Source organism: Pongo abelii, chromosome 7 (genome assembly GCF_028885655.2).
Source record: "Pongo abelii isolate AG06213 chromosome 7, NHGRI_mPonAbe1-v2.0_pri, whole genome shotgun sequence".
NCBI classification, from domain to species: domain Eukaryota; kingdom Metazoa; phylum Chordata; class Mammalia; order Primates; family Hominidae; genus Pongo; species Pongo abelii.
Window position 1 is genome coordinate 109,981,889 of NC_071992.2, and position 27,507 is coordinate 110,009,395.

General features: G+C 41.7%; 1 protein-coding gene across 2 annotated transcripts in view; it reads right to left on the reverse strand.

Moving 5' to 3' along the window:
- Positions 1-20,088: 20,088 nt before the first annotated feature.
- Positions 20,089-27,507, reverse strand: part of CDH17 (cadherin 17) — a 78,061-nt gene continuing 70,642 nt past the window's right edge. For both annotated transcript variants that reach the window (XM_063726725.1, XM_054518674.2), the window contains 3 exons: positions 22,835-22,951; positions 22,584-22,697; positions 20,089-20,291 (listed from right to left, as the gene is read on the reverse strand). In XM_063726725.1, the coding sequence (XP_063582795.1) occupies positions 20,191-20,291; positions 22,584-22,697; positions 22,835-22,951 (332 nt within the window). In that variant the 3' untranslated portion in view covers positions 20,089-20,190. The remainder of the gene's footprint in view (positions 20,292-22,583; positions 22,698-22,834; positions 22,952-27,507) is intronic.

Sequence of the window (27,507 nt, forward strand, 5' to 3'; positions counted from 1 at the left end):
TCTGTCACCCAGGCTAGAGTGCAGCAGTGTGATCTCAGCTCACTGCAGCCTCTGCCTCCTGGGTTCAAGTGATTCTCCTGCCTCAGCCTCCCGAGTAGCTGAGATTACAGGCACGCACAACCACACCCAGCTAATTTTTGTATTTTTAGTAGAGAAGGGCTTTCACCATGTTGGTCAGGCTGGTCCCAAACTCCTGACCTCAAGTGATCTGCCCGCCTCAGCCTCCCAAAGTGCTGGGATTACAGGCGTGAGCCACTGTGCCTGGCTAAATACTAACATACTAATAGTTTATAATATATGGTACAGGCAGTCTACTAAGGACTTCATTTATAGCATTTCATTTAATCTACACAAATACTATTATTAGATCCATTTTATAAAAGGAAAACCCAAGGTTTAAAGATATTAGATAGTTTGCCCTGTGTCATGCTGCTAGTAGATGGCATGCTAACACCAGATCTTGTGCTTTAACTTCAATAACACATTCTAGGGGCCTACTGAATGTCACATAGATTACACAACTGCAGTCCACCAACATTCAAAGCTGTAAAACCACATTTGTATGGAGTTAAGTTAGTAGATACTGCTCATGTTGAGTAAAAATCCCAAAAGACTAAAGATATTAGCACATGTGCCTCTAAGTACTTGACATTTTGAAATGGCCCTGTTGATAATCAGATTATCTTAATGTGCAAAAAAATTTACCCCACTGGAATTTTACATTTTAAAAATCACTCTGTAATCCTACAAAGTTAACATCTTTACTCCATTTCTAAATTTCACCCCATGACAACTTCTACCTGGAAGTTAAGGTCAGAGTGTTCTAGGCTGGGGGAGGATCAGGAATAGAGAGATCCAGAAATCTGTTGGCTATGTCACTTGGCAATTTAAAAAAAGCAGTAATTTTTCATTTTGATGAAGCATCAAAACACTGAGGTTAAAGCAGTTACATCAAAATATTCCCTAAATCAAAATAGTTACATCCAAACATTTGTGTTAAGTCAATCCTGTTGAAATGTTTTTCTTCAGATCTCTCCTTTTTTAAAAAAGAAAGTGACAAATCCCATTTTAAAAGATGGCAATTAGGGGAATATTTTGTTTTGGTGATCATTAGTCGCCTACTTTGTCTCTTCAGTCAAATTGGGTTGGAATTTTCTAAGCAGACGTTAAAGCTCTGAATGAGCAGGCCAAAGAGTAAACTGAGTCTGAGAAGACATCTGTCTTCTCAGCTTAGTCATTTAGGCAAAGATGTCTTCTGTGTTCATTCTTAAGTCCACAGAGCCGCAGCTCATTGCTATTAGGTGAGATAATGGCTACAATGTGCTTTTTAGCAATAACATAGCAATACTTCTTGAGATAAAGGAATCCATGTCTATTAATACAGATTCCTAACATAGTAAATGATTGCAGGAATGTACTTGGATACACGTGGTTGTTGGCAGGCCTCAGGTCCTCACTGGCTATTAACCAAAAACATCAGGGTTTTTTTTTTTTTTTTTTTTTTTTTTAATGTGAGCTTCTCTTAGCGTAGCTCACAACATAGCAGCTGGCCTCCCCGAGAACAAGCAAGTGAGAGACAATCTTTGTTTCCTAATATCAAAAGCGACATCCCATTACTTCTGCCAGATTCTATTCACTAGGATTATGTCACTAAATGCAGTCCATACTCAGGGTACGAGATTGCAGAACTGCATGAATGCCAGGAGTTGGGGGCAATCTTAGAGGCTGCCTACTGAATTAATCATGTATGTAAATCGCCGCCCAGATTACCACTTTGTTGTGAAATCCACTTGATGCCCATTGGTCCTGATTTTGAGGTCTCTTACTGCATTGCACCTTGTCAATCACTTGTTCCTTCTTATAATTTTCTTCTCTGATTTTTTGTCAGCACTTCAGTCTGCAAGTTTTGGTCTTAGTTTTTTTGACCGCTGTTTTTATTCTGTTTCATGGGGCCATCATACTCTGACAAAATTTAAGAGTAGAACTTTCAAAGTACTTTATTCTTCACCTTTATTCTGCTTATTAGATGTTGTTTATTCATGTATTTAGTATGAATTAAATGAACATTTACTGAGCATCTAATATGAATTAGTTGCCCTGACATTAAGTACTCTTATTGGCAGAACTATTTAAAGATTAATTTCCTTTGAATCAGTGGTCCAAGGTTTATATACATTCACATTATTCGCTCTTGGGACAGACACGCTGAAAACTTCTTTTGACTCTACTTTGCATCTACTAAATTTGAAATCACCTGCAAAGGCAAGTGGGGAAAGAACACACCATTCAGCTTTGTTTCCCATTTTGCTTTTAGAACACAGGATGTAGTTTAAAAAGTCGGTAATGTTTGTCCTGAATTTGCTCATCTGAAAGTGATTTAAGTTGAGCAATTTAATGATGGGAACATTTTGGAGCTTTTTCCAGGACACCAAAACTCTTAGCATGGTTTAGGAATTCTGCAGCACTCTGACTGTTCCCAGCTGCTTGGGAGTCTTTGCTGAGTCCTTCTGTAACTCCACAGATCTGGCCTCACAGAGAGAGATTTTCATGCATTTTGTTTCCTTTAAATATTTTCCCATTGATATTAGGATCAGGCTTTGATTGTGGGAAAATACCAGAGACAAAAATGGCTGAAGGTAGGCAAACATTACTGTAAGCATTTCTTTACTAATCATTTGGTGGAAGAGTCCTTGAGCCTGGAGTCTAGGAACATCGAAAATTCCTTCTGAAGACCTGATAGTGTTATAGGGTTCTGGTTTTTTTTTGTTTGTCTTTTGACACAGAGTCTCACTTTGTCACCCATGGTAGAGGGCAATGGTGCAATCTCAGCTGCAACCTCCACCTCCCGGGTTTAAGCAATTCTTCTGCCTCAGCCTCCCCAGTAGTTGGGACTACAGGCACCTGCCACCACATCCAGCTAATTTTTGTATTTTTAGTAGAGACGGAAGTTTCATCATGTTGGCCAGGCTGGTCTCAAATTCCTGACCTCAAGTGATCCACCCACCTCAGCCTCCCAAAATTCTGGGAATACAGGCGTCAGCCGCCACACCTAGCCAAGACTTGATACGGTTCTGTTGAGCAAGAAAATTAATGGGTAGGAAACTACAAGAACAAAGACTGTAGTGACTGCTGCTATTACTTTCTGTCTGCCCTTTTAGGAATTAAAAAAGTAATAAGTAGAAAGTTATAATAAGTGAATAGTGCCTGAATCTGAAGATGATGATGCTTAGCTAAATTCAGAGAACACTAATTCAGGGAGCAAGTATCATGCCAAGCATTGAGATGACTCTTTGGACAAGGCTCTGATTGACAGAGCAAGCTTCACATTCACTACCATGGTGAATGCTCACTTGCCCTCAATGAATGCTTTCTTCCTTTCTTTTCTCTCTCCTTTCCTTCACCCTGAGCATTTTTCCATGCTTCCTTTATATTTCAAACGTGGTTTTATAAATAAAGTTATAAGCATTACTAATGTTAAGCTGTGTGAAAGAGCTGGACATATGTCAAGGAGAAAGCCATTTAGGGCAGGGTTCCAGAAAACACGTACCCAGATGACTTCATTTCTTCCTCCATCACATGATGTTGTCCTTGGCTGAAATGTGGTGATTAATATTCTCTTCAAACTCTGAAATAGCTAGAAGTTTCCTAAAAGATTTGGGTTTGCAGCAAAGGATTTTGTTTAAATTTTTAAATTGTGGTTTCACTATATAGCAAAAAGTTATTTTTAGTTTGTTCTTACTCTTATTCAGTCATGTATAATTTGGGGTAAGGAGAGACTTTCCAAATTAAGTCACAGATCAGTTAAAGCTAAAATGAGATTCCTGCTTTTTAATAGTTTCTAACACATAGGATACAGAATGTGATCTATATGGTTAACAGGCAACAACTTTCGGCTCAGATGAATTGAGACAACTTGCTCTACTAACATGAGCAGAGAAATGAACTTCTAGAAGGTCTTGGAACACTTCAGTTTAATTCAATATTTACCAAGCAGCTGTTTTATTGAAGATTCTTTGCAGACATTGGAGTTCAATATTAAGGCATGATCTCCTGCCTCAATGAGCTCAGAGTGTGTTCTTGCAGGAGGTGGGGTAGGGGGAGGAAAACTCATGAATACAGAACAAAAATAAGACTTGATACTCTGTAAACAGATGTGTCTCTAGACAAGATTTTTTAAAATGCCTATTGAACATCAATCAGGACATGTATAAAATGGTAACAAGTCTTGACCTTTGGTTACTTTCAAAATGTATGGAAATCCATGAGTTGAGAGCAATACAAGTACGTAATTCAGTGATTAAATGTTGTGTTCTATTATCTCCCTATGTGAGAAACAAAACAAAACAGGAATAGCTGATAGAACACACTGTAATTGGTGAGGTCTAGCTGTACTTCTTACAATTTGCATAAATTTATGAGGTACAAGTGTAATCTTGTTACATGGATATATTGTGTAGTGGTGAAGTTGGGGCTTTTAGGTTATCCATCACCTAAATAACACACATTGTACCCATCTCGCTCCACTTCTAAAAACCTTGAAGGGATTCTAAAATACAGCCATCTGAGAGCCTTTCTGGTTACTGGGGGTCATTCTGTCCATGATCTAAAAATGAAGACAGCATTCATCGTGATTTTTCCCCAAATAGCCTCATTCCTAGACTGAGGAGCCTTACGAGAGTTCAGTCTCAATGTCACGTTGGGTCTCCCGAGGGAGCCCACCAAAACACACTGAGGAGAAGCTGGACAAATGTTCCTGGTGGTCTCAGCCTCATGTTTCAATAAGTAGGAGGAGGGACCCAGGAGGGAAGAAAGCTGAGGTCATTCCAGACACTGAACAATGAAGGTGCTTCAAACCTGCAGCCAATAGAAAACTTTTTGTCCCCACACAGACTACTTTTTCTCCCCCAGCTGTTTTTTTTACTCTCTGGCCACCCCTAACTGTGATTTCCACCTGCCCTGTTCAACTCTTACATCTGTTTGACAGTTTCAGCACACATCAACCTCTCCATTCTTTCAGCAGTTCAGTAGTTGATTATTTTCTGCGTCAGATGTGCATCTTGACTCATTAATTCTAAGCAAAGCTGTTTGTTCATTCAAATTGAAGCACCTATGACATGGCAGGCAGCATGCTCACTGCTGGGATGTAGCAATCCCACTGTCAGGGTGCATCTTCAAAGTCCCTGCCCTGAAGATGCAAACCAATAAAACACATAACTACACATTATGAAAAGTTCTAGGGAGGAAATGAACGTGGTGCTATGATGGAAAATAACAGGCAGAACTTCTCAGAGGAGGCAATAGTTACACTGAGACCCAAAGCAAGAGAAGAAGCCAGCCATGAAAAAGGAGCTGAGGGTAGGAGAACATTCCAAGCAGAGGCACAGGTAAAGGAACAGAAGTGGAAGGAGGTTGACCTTCTCAAGGAAGCAGCAGATGGCCAGGCCAAGAGCTTGTCAGGGGAGGAGGCAGGAGATGAGGCCCAGCAGGAAGAGAGGGGGCCAGATCCATCAGGCCTGCCAGTGTTATACTTCATTCAGCACTTTGTGCCTAGTGCACAACTTCCATCAATAGCCCCCTTGGTGCCCAGCATGGACCTTCGCTCAGAGTGAATTTTCAGCAAATACTTGGCAGGTGAAATGACTCAGAGGCCCCAGTCTTGCACCAACACTTCCAGAACCTCCCTGCCCATCAGTCCTCCCCAATCTGACTTCAGCATGAGTTGGGACTCCCAAAGCTCTCTCTCAATCCTTGTGTTTGGCCATATATACCCTCTCTCAGCCTTCTCCCAGAAAACAAAGTGCTCAGTGGACAAGAATGACTTTGGAGAGCATGACTTGTCCCCAACCTCCCTTCTGAGAGGTGGCCCAGCCACATGGTTGACAACTGAGACTGGAGAGCCATGCCACTGGAGATTCTCATCCTGGCTCCATTATCCACCAGCTGTGTGCTGGGGTAAATCAGCTAATCTTCTGAGCCTCAAGCCTCTCTCCTGTAAAATGGATCTCATGTGGGGGTCTTCTCAGGGTTTCTATGAGGATTAAATGGGCTGATACACAAAAAGCCCCTTAACACAGTGCCCAGCATGTGGTTAACACTCAATAAGTTGTTAGCTACTGTTATATTATTAACATTAGCATAATCAACCAAGGCCCCTAAGATACTCAAAATGTCCCGATTCCACCCCTCCCTTCTCTCTTTGGAGGAACTGTAAGGCTCAGCTGGGTGCCACTTCCTCCTTGAGGGTTCCCAGGTAACCTCAGGCAGCAGTGATTTGCTCCTCTCTCTGCCCCTGCAGCAATTTGTACACTTCTCTTGGGAGACACTTGATGCTTACCACATAACATGGCAATGCAATAGGCCTGTCTCTCCTACTCAACTGCCAAGTCTTTGAGAACAGGCATGGTACATTTTTGTAATAACTATCAATTCACTTTTTTTTTTTTTTTTTTACATTTTAGTCTCTCTGAAATTGAGGATGGTCTTACCAATAATGGCATGTTGAAGTTAATTGACAGTGTTCTTTTTTGTCCTGGTATCGCATAAAGTAACGATACATCTTACAATAGATGACACCTTAGGTTAGGTGAAATGCCATTAACTTTGGGCATGGGCTTTGGAGTCAGATTTCTGGGGTCACTTATTTGGCATGTGGCCTTGAGCAAGTTACATAACCTTTCTCTGTGGCAGCTTCTCATGTGAACAATAGACACAACAATTGTCTCATAGTTGTTGCAAGGATTTGGTGACAAAATACATTGTAAAGCATTTAGAATAGTGCCTGGTGCATTGTTAATGCTGCATATTATCTATTATTATTGATAATAGATAATATTATCAATAAAGAAATCCTTGCCCCCCTCCTCGTAGGCCCCAGGAAGGCTGCCTGAGATCCCACTGAGAGAGGCCTCAGTGGGAAACCCTCAGCTGGGGCCTTTCCCCCCATGCCCCACAGCTGACCTTTCCATGTCAAGACCCTTTCCCTAGTTTTGTGTATTCCATGATCCAAGGCCATGACTGACTTTGGTCGTGACTGAACAGAGCCCTGGGAAATTCTGCCTTTGGGATTTTTCCTTGGCCAGGAGCCAGAGAGAGGTCCAATTTGTCTTCTGCTACCAAAAATATATTCTATTTCCTTTCAGTCCTGTGTTTAATTCAAAAGAGGAACTAGAATTGCTGGATAAACACATGCTATTTTTATTCCCACCTCCCACGTGCACACCCTCCTCCTCTTCCTAATGTAGCCTTCAAATCCCAGACTTGCACATCTGCCCAAATGTTGCAATGGAAAAAATGGATGTGCTTTCCCTCAGTCAGATGAACTTTTGCTTCTGTAACCCACTCCTCCTTTCTTTAACCTTCCTGCCTCCCTGCCCAGGATGAGGAACGTGTGAAAAAAGATGCTTTGATTTCTGTCTAAAGAAACCAAGGACGATTTGGAGACCACACATGGAAGCCTCAAGCATGACTTTGCTTTTGCTGTCAATATAATTATCCCTGGATTCCAGGGCAGCCCCTTGCCCTTTAGAATTGCCTACCATCTCAGTAGCCCACCATCTCAGTAGCCCATCCTCCTTGTTTTATGGGCCCAGATGGCTTGTAAATGATTCATACATAGAAGATACAGGAAATCATTTTGAGATGTTGAATGGAGCTTGCATCATGCTGGTAAGTAAACATACAAACATGGAAAGTCAGTAAAATGGTTGACATTCAAGGCAGACCAAAAAAAAAGAAAAAAGTCAATAAAATTAGAGTTAATTGTATTATAAAAATATTGTTTTTTCATTGTCAATGTTATCTAAATCATCTTTCCAAGCACATACTCAAAAGAATCACTTGACACATGTGTATTTTTGAGAGCTGCATCTGTGGTGAAAGTGAAGCATTGCTGCTCATTGCTCAGCTCTGGTCTGCAAAGGAAGGCAGCTCTCCTGCAGGCAAGAACCAGCTTCTTCATGCTTCAGAGTTGGGGTTCGCAAGGTTCTGCCATGGTGACAGAGTGACCCAGGCTTCTCTTAGTTGAAGGATCTCTATGGGCTGAGGAATCTTCCCTGAGTTCCAGGTCACAGTCCGCATGGGCATAAGAAAGGCCTGGGCAGGACTGGTTAGGGTTAAAAGTGCCCAAGAGGTTGAAGGCATTGGGAAGCCGATGTTGTTCTGAAGGAGGATCCTGATTCAGATTCTGTATCAGTCAGCTCAGGCCACCATAACAAAATACCATAGACTGGGCAGCTTAAACAAGATGTTTAATTATCTGAATTCTAAGGCTAGAAGTCCTAGATCAAGGTCCATCAGGCCTTGATCTGAAAAGGCCTTTCTGGAAGGCCTCTCTTCCTGGCTTGCAGATGGTTTCTTCACTGTGTACCTGTGTGGCTGCTGCTCTGTGCGTGTGTGGAAGGAGAGCGAGTAAGCTCTCATGTCGATCTACTTTTTTTTTGAGGCAGGGTCTAACTCTGTTGCCCAGGCTGGAGTGCAGTGGCGAGATCACAGCTCACTGCAGCCTCAACTTCCTAGGCTCAGGTGATCCTCCCACCTCAGCCTCCCAAGTAGCTGGGACCACAGGCATGCACCCCCATCCCAGCTAATTTTTGTATTTTTTTGTAGAGATGGGGTTTTGCCATGTCGCCCAGCCTGGTCTCGAACTAACCAATCTGCCTACCTTAGCCTCCCAAAATGCTAGGATTAGAGGTGTGAACCACTGCACCTGGCCTGTCTCTACTTCTAAGGACACAAGTCCTCTCAGATTAGGGCCTCACCCTGAAGACCTCATTTAACCTTACCTCCTAAAGCCCTATTTCCAAATATAGTCACGTTGGAGGTTAGGGTTTCAACATATGAATTTTGCAGGGGACATAATTCAGTCCTTAGACACTAAAAAGAATCATATTCCACACCAGCCTGGTACTAACTTGGTCCTCCAAGAACTGTCTGGAACAAGGGTTCTCAGCCATGGTTGCATAGTGCAACTACCAGGGGAGTTTTAAGAAATACTAAGGCTAAGGCCCCATGCCTGGAGATGTTGATTTGAGGGTGCAGCCCTGGAATGCATATTTTTTAAAAGCTCCTTCAGGAGATTCTAACATACATTCATCAAGAACCCCTGTACTAGACAACTGGTCATCCAACAGCTGACTGCTCCTTGGGGCTCAGCCAGAACAAGACAGACTTCTGTAAGGAGAAACCTGGGAGCACTGAGTGTGTGTGTGGTGTTTGGGGAGGACAAGTGTATTGTGTCTATATTATGTGGATATATCTTCACAGGTACAAAATGTGCATTTATGTGTATATAATATGTCTGACACATATGAATGCATAAAAAAATAAAAAATAGCATTAATCTTGAGACAGTCTCATGAGGCAACTTTTTCTAGGTTTGAATGCTACTTTCTCTTTCTCTCTTGATTACTATTTTAAAACTTGTTTTCAAATGTTGCCATTGTGGACAAATATTCCATTTATGTGAGATACTTAGAATAGTCAAATTTATAGAGACAGAAAGTTACAATAGTGTTACTGGGTGGAGTTATTGTTTAATGGGTACAGAGTTTTATTTGGAAGGATGAAGAAGTTCTGGAGCCGGATAGTGGTGATGGTTGCATAACACTGTGAATGTACTTAATGCCACTCAACTGTACACTTGAAATGGTTACAGTGGTTTTTAAAGTGATACTGTAAGCTATTGTATTTTTTCCATGTTTACCAAGCTCTCATGATGAATATGGCATTGTAGAGAATCCTGGAAGTGAATCAATCCCTGTGTGCCTGAGATACTTGAGGTAATCTCTGCTTTCTGCTTGTGAATTAGCTATACCATGGATCAATACTTTGATATCTCCACTCTTAAATTTACTGCTCCATAGAAGCCCCCAAACTTTCTACATAACTGCTCACAAGACCCTCCAACTTTATCCCCACCTACCCCTGAGACCCTCTCGGTCTCACAGTCATTGCTTAACCATCTAGAAATTATCAAGAGCTTTGTCATTCACAGGCCTCATTCACTGCTACGGCCTCCTCTAAGGATATTTGAGTGGAGCATCAGGGTTTGCAGGTAGAGAAAAGGAGTGTGGTGAGGTGGAGGATGAAGGGGTCTTTGAGCATACTGTAGGTGAACACAAAGGATGACAGTTGTTTTCTTTAGTTCAGACTTTGTCAAATGGGTGGCACTTAAGCTGTTGTCATTTAAGTGGCCAAAGCGCATCAGCTATTTCATTTATTCCTTCTTCAAAAAATTATGAAGCACTATGAGCCAGGACTTGGGCTCACACAGTGGCATTGAGAGAGATTCTAAGAAGTCCCAGCCTGTGTGGGGAAAGCAAACAGGCACTAATGGTAGACTATGAGAAGGGCCATATGCAAAGTGTAAATCTCCACCTTTTTGGTTGCAAGGGGCAAAAAAATTGTGTTTAAAAAAAAAAATAGGAATGTTTTGCTCATGAGTTGGAAACGTCTAGGGCAAGGCCGTGCTTTAGACACAGATGGATCCAGGTATTCAACAGCTTCAAGATTTTCTCCTTTCTTGATTTTCTGTAGTCCTCATTCTGGGGAAGACTCACCTCTTATGGTAACTGGAATATTTTAATCTTCTAAGAGTTCCAACTAAAATTCTCTAAGTGAATCTTGCTGAGATAAAGTTCCCAACTCTAGAGCTGAGGGGATTGAGAAAAATGGGGAGTTGGCTCTATTCAAATGATATAGACTGGATGGGAACTGGGGGAGCCATTTCCCATTGTGAGATCCAACTATTCTTACTAGAAGAGGGAATAGAGCCTGGCCAGGGAAACCACTGGCCTCACTACAATGTGGAAGTTTAGATGTGGCCTGGTGTCCTGTAAGAAGTCAGAAGGCTTCCCAGAGGGACCAGTATTTAAACTGGTCTTTAAGAATGGGTAGCAGCTGGTCATGGAAGGATGAGAGGGTTGAGGAAAAGGACCCACCCAGGAAAGAAATAGCACAAGCAATATGAATACTAATCAATGATTTGATGAAAAAGTTCTGTGTGATCAGTCTATTATTGCATGACACCAGTTGGTCCAGAGAATAATATGGTGTTGAAGCGGGAGAGTAATGGTATCTTTTAGTAATGATATGATTTCCTGAAAATAAGCAGGGCAAGCAATAATGCAATTTTAAGTGACCTGAACATCACATCATTCATCAGCTAAAAACTTACAAGTAAAATACCTACAGAGCTGCTTAAAAAGTTGTACTATTCCTCAGTGCTTGGAGTATAATTTGTGAAGTGAATTTGCTTTTGGTGCTCTTGTGTTTTTTGTTTTGTTTTGGTTTGGTTTTGTCTTTTGAGGTCAGGAGAGAACCTTACCCATTTCCAGGTGGAAAGAGGTCAAATCGTTTGAGACACAGTATAATATTGACGGCGGTGGCGGCCCTTCTGGAGCAGCCGCTGCAGGGAGGCCAGCTGCAGTTGGGGAGGCACAGCCAGGGCTGCACAGGCGGGAGTCCCTGTGCAGGGAGTTGGCTGGGTGGGAACCCTTAGCTCCTGGGCACAGCTGCTGTGGTCCCTGCACGTTCCTGGGGGCCCAAAAAGCCCTCTGCCTCCACAGGCTTGAAAGTGCCTGCTCCTGCTCCCTGACCTCTCTCCATTCCCAATGCCTGCCCCAGGGTGGAGAAAAGTTGTGGCCAAGCCTGGGCACTGTTGCAACCCAGCCGGGTGTGCATGCGCTCAGGGGAGTGCTGACATACCAGCCCCGTGCTGCCTTGGCCCCCTCCGGACTTGGGGAACCAACAAGCGCCAGAAGGAGGCTGCCGAATGGGGAGGGTGCTGAGGACGCCTTGGCACAGGCCAGCAGGCGCCTCTCAGTGCAGACAGCTTAGGCGAATGGACATGTTAAAGGCAGAGGGGTTCCTAGGCAAGGTAGGGCAGGTCCTCAGTGAAGCCCCTACCTTCAGGTAGGGGACAGCCTGAAGCCTGGGGGGTCGGGCTGTCAGTTCCAGGTGAAGTCCACCGCCTGGAGTGAGAGCTTCATTGATGACGATTCGACCAATCGGATGGTGCTTTTTCCAGGCCCGCCCATGGCTACCCATGGACCAATCAGCATGCACTTCTTCCATTCTGCGTACATGAAAATCCCCACACTCAGTCAGACTCACACCCTCACCGGGAAGACCTGCTGCAGAAGGTAGCTACGCACTTCAGGTCTCCTGAGAGCTGTTCTGTCACTCAGTGAAGCTCCTCTCTTGCCTTGCTCAGCCTCTAGTTGTCTGCATACCTCATTCTTCCTGGTTGCAGGACAAGAACTTGGGACCTACCAAATGGCAGGACTGAAAAAGCTGTAACACAAACAGGGCTGAAACACGCCCCCTGTTGGCCACTTTGTGGGTGACGACGAGGAGAGAAGAGCTGCGGCCCTTCTGGGAGGCCAGACTTCCGGGCTGAGCCAGGGCTGTGGCGCACAGTAACACCCTCTTTGGGGCTCTGCAGTTCCTGGCATCTCCAAGCTTTCAGGCAAGATCACATTCCCCTTGTCCAGACGCTGATGTCCACAGCAGAAGTCACTTGTGGTACATCTGGTCCAGCTGCAGCCTTGCATAGAGCCGATGTCTATGCCGGTGTGCCTGGCCGGGCACAGTGACCAGACCCCACGATCGCTCACTCACACACCCCTCGCCTCTCTCTGCCTGGCTCGTTCTTGGCAGGTGTGGGATCTGGGCCCATAGCACAAGCCAAGCGCAGCCTGCTGGGCCGAGTGGGTGGAACAAGCCCAAAGGTGCAAGTAAAACCCAAGCAGAGGTGCCGCCAGCCACAGAGGTTTCCGGCTGGTGAAGCGACACCCTAAGGATCCTGTGATCTTATACAAGAAAGCAATACTGAGGTCTTAAAAACAGTTTGGGTATTTTGTCTTTTTGCTTTTAAAAAATACAATAGATGATCACAAAGATTATGTATGAAAAACCCAACCCCATGGCCTGCTTCAACAGACATTCTATGAGCAACCTTCCACAGTTGAGTTCTTCCTGGTTAAAATTTGAGAGGTCATGTGATGTTGAATGCTCCCAAGGCTCAAATCAGGAGCCAGACAACAGTTCCATGCCTAGAAATGCTTTCAAATCACCAAGCTTCTTATTTAAAATTTAAAAATTCCTGATATACCTACCTGAAACAGTTCAATCCATGATCATGTGAGGGGTGAATTTATTTTTTCATAGACTCCTTCTCTTGGGCTAATTCTCCATGGGAGGCAATTTTTAAATTAATTTTTTTATTTTACTTTAAGATCTGGGATACACATGCAGAAAGTACAGGTTTGTTACATAGGCATACATGTGCCATCGTGGTTGGCTGCACCCATCAACCCGTTATCTAGGTTTTAAACCCCACATGCATTAGGTATTGGTCCTAATGCTTTCCCTCCCCTTGCCTCCCACCCCAACAGTCCCCAGTGTGTGATGTTCCCCCTGCTTGTCCATGTGTTCTCATTGTTCAGCTCCCACTTATGAGAACATGCAGTGTTTGGTTTCCTGTTCCTGTGCTAGTTTGCTGAGAATGATGTCTTCCAGCTTCATCTATGTCCCTGCAAAGGACGTGAACTCATTCTTTTTTATGGCTGCATAGTATTCCATGGTGTGTATGTGCCACATTTTCTTTATCCAGTCTATCATTGATGGGCATTTGGGTTGCTTCCAAGTATTTGCTATTGTAAATAGTGCTGCAATAAATATACGTGTGTACGTGTCTTTGTAGTAGAATGATTTATAATCCTTTGGGTATATACCCAGTAATGGGATGGCTGGGTCAAATGGTATTTCTGGTTCTAGATCCTTGAGGAATCGCTACACAGTCTTCCATAATGGTTGAACTAATTTACATTCCCACCAACAGTATAAAAGTGTTCCTATTTCTCCACATCCTCTCCAGCATCTGTTGTTTCCTGACTTTTTAATGATTGCCATTCTAACTGCTGTTAGATGGTATCTCGTTGTGGTTTTGATTTGCATTTCTCTAATGACCAGTAATGTTGAGCTTTTTTTCATATGTTTGTTGGCTGCATAAATGTCTTCTTTTGAGAAGTGTCTGTTCATATCCTTTGCCCACTTTTTGATGGAGTTGGTTTTTTCTTGTAAATGTAAGTTCCTTGTAGATTCTGGATATTAGACCTTTGTCAGATGGGTAGCTTGCAAAAATTTTCTCCCATTCTGTAGATTGCCTGCTTACTCTGACAGTTTTCGTTGTTGTTTTTGTTGGTTTTTTTTGTTTTTGTTTTTTCTGTGCAGAAGCTCTTTAGTTTAATTAGATCCCATTTGTCAATTTTGGCTTTTGTTGCAATTGCTTTTGGTGTTTTACTCATGAGGTCTTTGCCCATGCCTATGTCCTAAATGGTATTGCGTAAGTTTTCTTCTAGAGATTTTATGGTTTTAGGTTATACATTTAAGTCTCTAATCCACCTTGAGTTAATTTTTGTATAAGGTGTAAGGAAGCGGTCCAGTTTCTGTTTTCTGCATATGGCTAGTTTTCCCAGCACCATTTATTAAATAGGGAATCCTTTCCCCATGGCTTGTTTTTGTCAGGTTTGTCAAAGATCAGATGGTTATAGATGTGTGGTGTTATTTCTGAGGGCTCTGTTCTGTTCCATTGGTCTATATATCTGTTTTGGTATCAGTACCATGCTGTTTTGGCTACTGTAGCCTTGTAGTACAGTTTGAAGTCAGATAGCATGAGGCCTCCAGCTTTGTTCTTTTTGGTTAGGATTGTCTTGGCTATACGGGCTCTTTTTTGGTTCCATATGAAATTTAAAATAGTTTTTTCTAATTCTGTGAAGAAAGTCAATGGTAGCTTGATGGGAATAGCATTGAATCTGTAAATTACCTTGGGCAGTATGGCCATTTTCACGATATTGATTCTTCCTATCCGTGAGCATGGAATATTTTTCCATTTGTTTGTGTCCTCTTATTTCCTTGAGCAGTGGTTTGTAGTTCTCCTTGAAGCGGTCCTTCATGTCCCTTGTAAGTTGTATGCCTAGGTATTTTATTCTTTGTAGCAATTGTGAATGCGACTTCACTCATGTTTTGGCTCTCTGCTTGTCTATAATTGGTGTATAGGAATGCTTGTGATTTTTGCCCACTGATGTTGTATCCTGAGACTTTGCTGAAGTTGCTTATCAGCTTAAGGAGTTTTTGGGCTGAGACGATGGGTTTTCTAAATACACGATCATATCATATGTAAACAGAGACAATTTGACTTCCTCTCTTCCTATTTGAATGCCCTTTATTTCTTTCTCTCGCCTGATTGCCCTGGCCAGAGAACTTCCAATACTATGTTGAATTGGAGTGGTGAGAGAGGGCAGCCTTGTCTTGTGCCAGTTTTCAAAGGGAATGCTTTCAGTTTTTGCCTATTCAGTATAATATTGGCTATGGGTTTATCAATAAATAGTTCTTATTATTTTGAGATGTTTCACCAATCCCTAGTTTATTGAGAGTTTTTAGCATGAAGGGATGTTGAATTTTATCGAAGGCCTTTTCTGCGTCTATTGAGATAATCATGTGGTTTTTGTCATTGGTTTTGCTTATGTGATGGATTATGTTTATTGATTTATGTATGTTGAATCAGACTTGCATTCCACGGATGAAGCCGACTTGATTGTGATGGATAAGCTCTTTGATGTGCTGCTGGATTTGGTTTGCCAGTATTTTATTGAGGATTTTCACATCAAAGTTCATCAGGGATATTGGCCTGAAATTTTCTTTTGTTGTGTCTCTGCCAGGTTTTGGTAGCAGCATGATGCTTGCCTCATAAAACGAGTTAGGGAGGATTCCGTCCTTTTCTGTTGTTTGGAATAGTTTCAGAAGGAATGGTACCAGCTCCTCTTTGTACCTCTGGTAGAATTCGGCTGTGAATCAGTCTGATCCTGGGCTTTTTTTGGTTGGTAGGCTATTAACTACCGCCTCAATTTCAGAACTTGTTATTGGTCTATTCAGGGATTCAACTTCTTCCTGGTTTAGTCATGGGAGGTGTTATGTGTCCAGGAATTTATCCATTTCTTCTAGATTTTCTAGTTTATTTGTGTAGAGGTGTTTATAGTATTCTCTGATGGTAGTTTGTATATCTGTGGGATCAGTGGTGATATCCCCTTTATCATTTTTTATTGTGTCTATTTGATTCTTCTTTTCTTCTTTATTAGTCTGCTAGCAGTCTATTTTGTTAATCTTTTCAAAAAACCAGCTCCTGGATTCATTGATTTTTTTTTTTTTTTGAAGGGTTTTTCATGTCTCTGTCTCCTTCAGTTCTGCTCTGATCTTAGTTATTTCTTGTCTTCTCCTAGCTTTTGAATTTGTTTGCTCTTGCTTCTCTAGTTCTTTTAATCGTGATGTTAGGGTGTCAGTTTTAGATCTTTCCTGCTTTCTCATGCAGGCATTTAGTGCTATAAATTTCCCTCTACACACTGCTTTAAATGTGTCCCAGAGATTCTGGTACGTTTTGTCTTTGTTCTCATTGGTTTCAAAGAACATCTTTATTTCTGCCTTCATTTCGTTGTTTACCCAGTAGTCAGTCATTCAGGAGCAGATTGTTCAGTTTCCATGTAGTTGTGACGTTTTGAGTGAGTTTCTTAATCCTGAGTTCTAATTTGATTGCATCGTGGTCTCAGAGACAGTTTGTTGTGATTTCCATTCTTTTGCCTTTGCTGAGGAGTGTTTTACTTCCAATTTTGTGGTCAATTTTAGAATAAGTGCTATGTGGTGCTGAGAAGAATGTGTATTCTGTTGATTTGGGGTGGAGAGTTCTGTAGTTGTGGAGAGTTCTGTAGTTGTCTCTTATGTCTGCTTGTTCCAGAACTGAGTTCAAGTCTTGAATATCCTTGTTAATTTTCTGTCTCGTTGATCTGTCTAATATTGATGTGGGGTTAAGTTAAAGTTGATTTGAGGTGGAGAGTGCCGTAGATGTCTATTAGGTCCTCCTAGTCCAGAGCTGAGTTCAAGTCTTGAATATCCTTGTTAATTTTCTGTCTCATTGATCTAATATTGACAGTGAGGTGTTAAAGTCTCCCACTGTCTCTTTGTAGGTCTCTAAGAACTTGTTTTATGAATCTGGTGCTCCTGTATTGGGTGTATATATATTTAGGATAGTTAGCTCTTCTCATTGCATTAATCCCTTTACCATTAATGCCCTTCTTTGTCTTTTTTGATCTTTGTTAAAGTCTGTTTTAGCAGAGACTAGGATTGCAACCCCTGCTTTTTTTTTTCTTTCCATTTGCTTGGTAAATATTCCTCTATCCCTTTTTTTTTTTTTTTTTTTTTTTGAGCCTATTCGTGTCTTTGCATGTGAGATGGGTCTCCTGAATACAGTAAACTGATAAGTCTTGACTCTATCCAATTTGCCAGCCTGTGTCTTTTAATGGAGCATTTAGCCCATTTACATTTAAGCTTAATGTTGTTATGTGTGAATTTGATCCTGTCACCATGATGCTAGCTGGTTATTTTGCACATTAGTTGATGCAGTTTCTTCATAGTGTCATTGGTCTTTATATTTTTGGTGTGTTTTTGCAGTGGCTGGTGTCAGTTTTTCCTTCCCATATTTAGTGCTTCTTTCAGGAGCTCTTGTAAGGCAAGCCTGGTGGTAACAAAATCCCTAAGCATTTGCTTGTCTGTAAAGGATTTTATTTTTCCTTCGCTTATGAAGCTTGGTTTGGCTGGATATGAAATTCTGGATTGAAAATTCTTTAAGAATGTTGACTATTGGTCCCACTTTCTTCTAGCTTGTAGGGTTTCTGCAGAGAGATCCACTGTTAGTCTGATGGGCTTCCCTTTGTAGGTAACCTGACCTTTCTCCCTGGCTGCCCTTAACATTTTTTCCTTTGTTTCAACCTTGGAGAATCTGACGATTATGTGTCTTGAGATTGCTCTTCTTGAGTAGTATCTTAGTAGTGTTACCTGTATTTCCTGAATTTGAATGTTGTCTTTCAGATAGGTCTTGCTAGGTTGGGGAAGTTCTCGTGATAATATCCTGAAGTGTGTTTTCTAACTTGGTTCAATTCTCCCTGTCACTTTCAGGTACACCAATCAATCATAGGTTTAGTCTTTTCACATTGTCCCATATGTCTTGGAGGCTTTGTTCCTTTTCATTCATTTTTCTGTAATCTTGTCTTCTCACCTTATTTTCAGTAAGTTGATCTTCAATCTCTGATACCCTTTCTTCCACTTGATTGATTCGGCTATTGATACTTGTGTATGCTTCACAAAGTTTTTGTGCTGTGTTTTTCAGCTGCATCAGGTCATTTATGTTCTTCTCTAAACTGGTTATTCTAGTTAGCAGTTTCCGTAACCTTTTATTAAGGTTCTTAGCTTCTCTGCATTGGGTTAGAACATGTTCCTTTAGGTCACAGGAGTTATTACCCACCTTCTGAAGCTGACTTCTGTCAATTTGTGAAACTCATTCTCCATCCAGTTTTGTTCCCTTGCTGAAGAGGAGTTGTGATCATTTGGAGGAGAAGAGGCATTCTGGTTTTTGGAATTTTCAGCATTTTTGTGCTGGCTTTTCCTCATCTTCATAGATTTATCTACCTTTGGTCTTTGAGGCTGATGACCTTTGGATGGTGTTTTTATGTGGGGGTCCTTTTTGTTGATGTTATTGCTTTCTATTTTTTAGTTTTTCTTCTAACAGTCAGGCCTATCTTTTGCAGGTCTGCTGGACTTTGCTGGAGGTCCACTCCAGACCCTGTTTGCCTGGGTACCACCAGCAGAGGCTGCAGAACAGCAGAGATTGCTGCAGCTCCTTTCTCTGGAAGCTTTGTCCCAGCAGGGCACTGGCCTGATGCCAGCCGGAGCTCTCCTGTATGAAGCATCTCCCAGGCTGGAGGCGCTGGGGTCAGGGACCTACTTGAGTAGGCAATCTGTCCCTTAGCAGAGCTCGAGTGCTGTGCTGGGAGAATCCTCCTTGTCAGGATTAGCTGCTCTCTTCGGAGCCAGCAAGCAGGAACATTTAAGTCTGCTGAAGCTGCGCCCACAGCCGCCCCTTCCCCCAAGTGCTCTGTCCAGGGAGACGGGAGTTTTATCTATAAGCCCCTGACTGGGGCTGCTGGGGAGGCAGTTTTTATACATGAAAAATAACTATTGTTATTCTGTCCTTCCCCTCCACAAATAAAAAGAAAACAGAGGCAGAGCGGATCAACAAACAAAACTAACCACAACCAGTGTTTATTCTTGATTTGTCACCACTCTTTTCATGTCTTGTTTTCTTCCACATGTTAAATATCTAATAACCAAAACTTTACTAACATACAAATAAAACATGCGCAGCATGTATGCATGGCAGGTAGTGAGGAAATCTGGCCAGCTGACTGGTTCCTGCACCAAGGTTTGCAGAGTAGGTTGTGTTTGAACACCTTCTGTGGGTCTGTGTCATTTCCAAGTTGAAGAATTTCAGCCAAAGAGCAACATGTCACATTGGTTAAAGATGGTTAATGACACAGAAGCATTTCTGTTAATACTAAGGGAAAAGGCTGTTCTTTTATTTATTTATTTATCCTGAGTCCTCACTTTTTTCTTCTCTGACAAATGTTTGAAATTCAGTGAAATACCAAAGGAGTCAAGGATGAAGGGGACACAGGATGGAATAAAAAAAACTAAATGGAATCCAGGCAGTTCTATGAGAGACAACTGATATATCTCCTTGATAAAGAAAAAACGCACAGAATATTTAATGAGTCTGTCTTGCCCCAAAAGGGAAAAACACAAATAGCTAAGCCATTTGCAGAGAGGAAAAATGTCATGGGAAAATGAAAAATACCTCTAATGTCTATAGCACATGAAATATCTAAGTAGGCGGGTGCAGTGGTTCATGCCTGTATTGGGAGACCAAGGCAGGCAGCTCACTCGAGGTCAGAAGTTCAAGACCAGCCTGGCCAAATGGTGAAACCCCATCTCTACTAAAAATACAAAAATTAGCTAGGCATGGTGGTGGGTGCCTGTAAGCCCAGCTACTTAGGAAGCTGAGGCAGGAGAATCACCTGAACCCAGGAGGCGGAGGTTGCAGTGAGCTGGGATTGCACCACTGTACTCCAGCCTGGGCGACAAAGCAAGACTCCATCTCAAAAAAGAAATATTTAGCAAATATTAAAGGACAAGAGGGAATATCTGTTTAAAAAATTATAATGCACATGTTAGATGAAAAGTAATAGGATGAGATGGTTGTTGCTGGAATAGCACTTGCTGTATAAATTCAAACATTCCTTTTCAAATTCAGCTTCTCAGAGGTTTGACTTCAGATGCTTGAGCACTTTCAACATTATCTTTGCCTTTATCCTTCTTTATGCGGATAAACACAACTGCTAAAATTATACCTAAAAGAAAAAACCCAGGGTCAAATAAATGGGATCTTTTAAAATGTGCTGTCACATTCAGTTATAAAGTAGTATTGTGGTAGGAAAAAAATGACTCAACTTCATTTTTGTACGTGGTTCAACAAAGTTTCACTGTCCTAGTGAATAAGGGACTCTAGTCATTGGCCTTCTTGGAGAAATGAGCTTATCATTTATCCTGTTGTATGTATGTATCAAGTCCCAAATCATAGCTGACTTGGTGGCTCTCACTGGATCTCGCCGTAAGAATATAGGACCTAATGTCCCACACTATGGAGTGTATATGTCCCACACTATGGAGTGTATAAGCACCTGACAAAGTTCCTGAACTTTATATATACTTAATATTGATTATATTCTTCCCCTTTCCTAGAGAAAACAATCCAATTAGCACAACCAGAAAGCTGTTCTCTGACCTGCTCACCTCCCTGAAGCTGATTTTCATCGTGTCCATACCAACTATCGCATTTCCTTGGGTGCCTTCCTCTTGGATCCTGCCTACGTTGTTCCGGGACCCTGGGTAGACTACTTAACCTTCTTGGTTTCTCCCACCTGATACATCAAAATTACACTGTGCAGCTCAGCACTGATTGTGTACTGTCAGAGTCCACTATGAAGAAGGGAGTTGTTTTAAGGAAATTAACCTGCTAGTAAGTTTATAGGAGGAATCATGGCAGAAAAGACTGGATGCTCAGAAACTTATAATTCCAACCCTATCTTGAAAATAAGGTCATGAAACTATAAAATCCTATTACTTATATTTCTGGATGTTCCCAAACTCAAGCAGTCTTTAACTTGTGGTAAGATTATGGAATTAAATTGATATGTTAAGAAAATTGCTATCTGATTTGTAAATTCAAAAATCCTTTCAAGGTGGGAGGGCAAATAGAATAAGAAAAGGCACAGAGGCAGAAGGGACCTATGTAAGTGAGTGGGACCTCAAAAAGACAGCTCAATTACCATGAAAAGTGTGCAGTAGATAGTGGTTCTCAGGGAGGAATGATGATCACCATGCACACTTTAGGATGGGCAGTGGCCATGACATGAAGGCCCTCCCATTCCATAGGGAGTCTGGACTGAAGGGTATAAAGAAGTGAGACCCCCCTTTAGATGCATGAATCAGAGTCCAGTGTGACACACGATCATGGGAGAAAAGATCAGATGCTGAGGGAACAATCAGTAATACTTAGAATAATCCTAGTCCTTCTTTTAAAGAAAAAGGATATGAAACCATAAACCCCTTCACTCAGGTACACATGAAATAATGAAGTATCTATTTCTAATGTTTAACTTGTGGTGGGGACAACAGTTGAAAGAAGGCAATTACTATATAGGTTGAGTATCCCTAATCTGAAAATCTCAAATCTGAAACTTTTGGGGTACCAACTTGATGCCACAAGCAGAAAATTCTACACCTGACCTCATGTGACAGGTTGCAGGCAAAAGTTTGTTTCATACACAATATTATTTAAAATATTGTATGAAATACCTTCAGACTATGTGTATAAAATGTTTATGAATCATGTGAATTTTGTGTTGAGACTTGGGTCTCATCCCCAAGATATCTCATCGTGTATTTGCAAATGTTCAAAAATCTGGAAAAAATCCAAAATCTGAAACACTTCTGCTCTCAAGCATTTTGGGTAAGGAAGCACTTGGAATAGGCACTGAGTTGTTTGCAAAAAAAGAAAAAGACAGACAGCTAGATCAGGGGACTGTACTGTCTAGCCAAGCCAGGGGCTATGGCAGAGGCTGTGGTCATGATGCAATGGCTTATTCTGGGTAATAAAGAATCAGGGTTCTATGCATAGGGAAGTTCTGCGCTATACATTTCAGGTATCTCAGCATCGCCACTGGAAGGCTAACTTCTGCCTGTAACAACAATGGCAAGTGAGACCATAAACTCTGGTCTAGGATCTGTGTTTGTCACTGTTTCCCCCACATCAAGCACAGTGCCTGACACACGGCACAGCTACTGCATTTCTTCCCTCTTTATCACAAAAGCTTTGTAACTAGGCATAATATATAACAATTGATGACCACAAAGCCCCTTATATTTCTAAACTAATAAGGCAATAGAGACAGAGGGTGGTACTACAGCTGTAACTCCAACCAAGAAAGTCTGATGTAATTTGCTGGTGATCTACCTTCTGGGCTATTGCCTGGGTTGCCATTTGAGCAGCCACCAGACCAGTCCAGGAAGACAGGCCCCGAGATGAGCTCACATTTCTGAGGCCCAGGATAAGACTCTTTGAATTAAGAAATTACACTCACCAATCACAAGAAGGGTGGTCAGCAGTATACCAACTGCCATGCCCACAGTGGGTATCCCAGTCTGGTGACCTGCTGGCCGGAAACAACTTCCTTCCACACAACTGCAGAACGTAACTGAAAAAGCAGGAAAGTATTTGGTAGGATAAATTCTCAAGTGAATAGTTGCAGAATCCCATATCAAGGCCAAGAATCTCCTCAAACAGCCCATGGTGACAGATACTAGCCTGAGTTGCCTATAGCAGAATATCTACCTGGTAAAGAAACAATGCCTTCCAAGGGTGGCCGACCCCCATCATTGATGTGGATCAAGACGACATACTCCCTCTCCTCAAAGTCTGTGTGCCTGGTAGACAGTCGGGCATGAGTACCTGCCAGGACAGGAAAAAAAAAAAAATGAAAATACAACTTCAGACCCTGGATTAGCAGGAATAAAGCTCATTTTGTATCACATACTAAGGTTAACTGGAACATGGCTGGATATGAGTTAAACTGCCCAAAGTATCATCCACATCATTCCAAATGTATCTTCCCATAAGGTAAGAAAGGGCTAAAGCATCCTTTAAGTTCTTAATTCATTATTTCTCTATAGAAATTTATACTAAATACAGTCAATTATCATTTGTAGCACTTATGCTCTATAAAGTTGCCCCAAACACTGAATTAATGAATGCTGAACCATTGCTCCTAGAGGAAAGACAGGGTTAGGTTTCTGTGAGCTTCTAGTCATATTTTCCCTAACTGATCGATACATAACCTTGCTTCTTGTGTGTTGCTGTTTAAAGATATCTTATTTAACATGTATTGTTCATTCTAACATTTAACTCACATCTAACAGCACTAGAACTTCCTTAACAAAGCTTATCAAACACACATATTTAGGTTGGTGGAAAATTATTGCAGTTTTGGACATTACTTTTAATTTGTGTCCCAAACCACAATTTTTCTCTGTAAGGCACACATCACAGCCTTCTTGTGCTTATGAACTCTAGGTAGCACCTCAGCACTATAGTTCAAAGCCATTTTTTTTTTTATCATGGGTCATCTTTTAGGTTTGACCCTGTGTGGTTTTTTTTTAATAGTTTGTGCACATGTACCCTAGAACTTAATGTGCAGGTTTGATACACAGGTATACATGTGTCATGTTGTTTTGCTGTACTCATCAACTCATTTACATTAGGTATTTCTCCTAATGCTATCCTCCCCCAGCCCCCCACCCTCTGACAGGCTCTGGTGTGTGATGTTCCCCACCCTGCGACCAAGTGTTCTCATTGTTCAATTCCCACCTATGAGTGAGAACATGCAGTGTTTGGTTTTCTGTCCTTGTGATAGTTTGCTGAGAATGATGGTTTCCTGCTTCATCCATGTCCCTGCAAAGGACATGGACTCATCCTTTTTTATGGCTGCATAATATTCCATGGTGTATATGTGCCACATTTTCTTAATCCAGTCTATCATTGATGGACATTTTGGTTGGTTCCAAGTCTTTGCTATTGTGAATAGTGCCACAATAAACATACGTGTGCATGTGTCTTTATAGTAACATGGTTTATAATCCTTCGGGTATATACCCAGTAATGGAATTGCTGGGTCAAATGGTCTTTCAGGTTCTGTATCCTTGAGGAATCACCACACTGTCTTCCACAATGGTTGAACTAATTTACACTCCCACCAACAGTGTAAAATTGTTCCTATTTCTCCACATCCTCTCCTGCAACTGTTGTTTCCTGACTTTTTAATGATCACCATTCTAACTGGTGTGAGATAGTATCTCATTGTGGTTTTGATTTGCATTTCTCTGATGACCATCTTGCATTTCTCTGATGACCAGTGATGATCATGTTGATGTGTCTGTTGGCTGCATAAATGTCTTTTGAGAAGTGTCTGTTCATATCTTTTGCCCACTTTTTGATGGGGTTGTTTTTTTCTTGTAAATTTGTTTGAGTTCTTTGTAGATTCTGGATATTAGCCCTTTGTCAGATGGGTAGATTTCAGAAATGTTCTTCCATTCTGTGTATTGCCTGTCCTTTGCTGTGCAGAAGCTCTTTAGTTTAATTAGATCCCATTTGTCAAGTTTGGCTTTTGTTGCCATTGCTTTTGGTGTTTTAATCATGAAGTCCTTGCCCATGCCTATGTTCTGAATGGTATTGCCTAGGTTTTCCTCTAGGGATTTTATGGTTTTAGGTCTAACATTTAAGTCTTTAATCCATCTTGAATTAATTTTTGTATAAGGTGTAAGGAAGGGATCCAGTTTCAGCTTTCTACATATGTCTAGCCAGTTTTCCCAGCATCATTTATTGAGTAGAGAACCCTTTCCCCATTGCTCGTTTTTGTCAGGTTTGTCAAAGATCAGATGATTGTAGATGTGTGGTGTTATTTCTGAGGCCTCTGTTCTGTTCCATTGGTCTATATATCTGTTTTGGTACCAGTACCATGCTGTTTTGGTTACTGTAGCCTTGTAGTATAGTTTGAAGTCAGGTAGTGTGACACCTCCAGCATTGTTCTTTTTGCTTAGGATTGTCTTGGCAATGCAGGCTCTTTTTTGGTTCCATATGAACTTTACAGTTTTTCTAATTCTGTGAAGAAAGTCATTGGTAGCTTGAAGGGGATGGCATTGAATCTATGAATTACCTTGGGCAGTATGGCCATTTTCATGATATTGATTCTTCCTGTCCATGAGCATGGAATGTTCTTCCATTTATTTGTGTCCTCCTTTATTTTGTTGAGCAGTGGTTTGTAGTTCTCCTTGAAGAGGTCCTTCACATCCCTTGTAAGTTGGATTCCTAGGTGTTTTATTCTCTTTGTAGCAATTGTGAATGGGACTTCACTCATGTTTTGGCTCTCTTTCTGTTTTGGTGTATAGGAATGCTTGTAATTTTTGCACATTGATTTTGTATCCTGAGACTTTGCTGAAGTTCCTTATCAGCTTAAGGAGATTTGGGGCTGAGACAATGGGGTTTTCTAAATATACAATCATGTCATGTACAAACAGGGACAATTTGACTTCCTCTCTTCCTATTCGAATACCCTTTATTTCTTTCTCTTGCCTGATTGCCCTGGCCAGAACTTCCAACACTATGTTGAATAGGAGTGGTGAGAGAGGGCATCCTTGTCTTCTGCTGGTTTTCAAAGAGAATACTTCCAGTTTTTGCCCATTCAGTATGATATTGGCTGTGGGTTTATCATAAATAGCTCTTATTATTTTGAGATATGTTCCATCAACACCTAGTTTATTGAGAGTTTTTAGCATGAAGGGCTGAATTTTGTCAAAGGCCTTTTCTGCATCTATTGAGATAATCATGTGATTTTTGTCATTGGTTTTGTTTATGTGATGGATTACATTTATTGATTTGCGTATGTTGAACCAGCCTTGCATCCCAGGGATGAAGCCAACTTGATTGTGTTGGATAAGCTTTTTGATGTGCTGCTGGATTCAGTTTGCCAGTATTTTATTGAGGATTTTCACATCAATGTTCATCAAGGATATTGGTCTAAAATTCTCTGTTTTTGTTGTGTCTCTGCCAGACTTTGGTATCAGGATGATGCTGGCCTCATAAAATCAGGGAGGATTCCCCCTTTTTCTATTGATTGAAATAGTTTCAGAAGGAATGATACCAGCTCTTCTTGTACCTCTGGTAGAATTCAGCTGTGAATCCATCTGATCCTGGACTTTTTTTGGTTGGTAGGCTATTAATTATTGCCTCAATTTCAGAGCCTGTTCTTGGTCTATTCAGAGATTCAACTTCTTCCTGGTTCAGTCTTGGGAGGGTGTACGTGTCCAGGAATTTATCCATTTCTTCTAGATTTTCTAGTTTATCTGTGTAGAGGTGTTTATAGTATTCTCCGATGGTAGTTTGTATTTCTGTGGGATCAGTGGTGATATTCCCTTTATCATTTTTTATTGTGTCTATTTGATTCTGCTCTCTTTTCTTCTTTATTAGTCTTGCTAGCGGTCTATCAATTTTGTTGATCTTTTCAAAGGACCAGATCCTGGATTCATTGTTTTTTTGAAGGGTTTTTTTTTTGTGTCTCTATCTCCTTCAGTTAGTTTTCCTTCTAACAGGTCCCTCAGCTGCAGGTCTGTTGGAGTTTGCTGGAAGTCCACTCCAGACCCTGTTTGCCTGGGTATCACCAGTGGAGGCTGCAGAACAGCAAATATTGCAGAAGAGCAAATATTGCTGCCTGATCCTTCCTCTGGGAGCTTTGTCCCAGAGTGGTACCCACCTATATGAAGTATCAGTTGACTCCTACTGGGAGGTGTCTCCCAGTTAGGCTACATGGGGGTTTGGGACCCACTTGAGGAGGCAGTCTGTCTGTTCTCAGAGCTGAAATGCCATGCTGGGAGAACCACTGCTGTCTTCAGAGCTGTCAGACAGGGATGTTTAAGTCTGCAGAAGTTATCTGCTACCTTTTGTTCAGCTATGCCCTGTCCATAGAAATGGAGTCTATAGAGGCAGTAGGCCTTGTTGAGTTGCGGTGGCCTCCACCCCATTTGAGCTTCCCAGCCACTTTACCTACTGAAGCCTCAGCAGTGGTGGACGCCCCTCTCCTAGCCAGGCTGCCACCTTGTTAATTTGATCTCAGACTGCTGCGCTAGCAGTGAACAAGGCTCTGTGGGCATGGCACCTGCCGAGCCAGGTACGGGAGAGAATCTCCTTCTCTGCCAGTTGCTAAGACCTTGGAAAAAGTGCAGTATTTGGGTGACAGTGTCCCGTTTTTCCAGGTACAGTCTGTCATGGCTTCCCTTGACTAAGAAAGGGAAATCCCCTCACCCTTGTGCTTCCTGGGTGAGGTGACACCCCACCCAGTTCAGAGACATTTTAAACAATGAAATCACCAATGGAAAGCACAGAGACGTGAAAAACAGGGCACTACATAAACTGCAAAAAGAAAAAAAAAACCTAACTAACTTAACAGTATGAGAGCT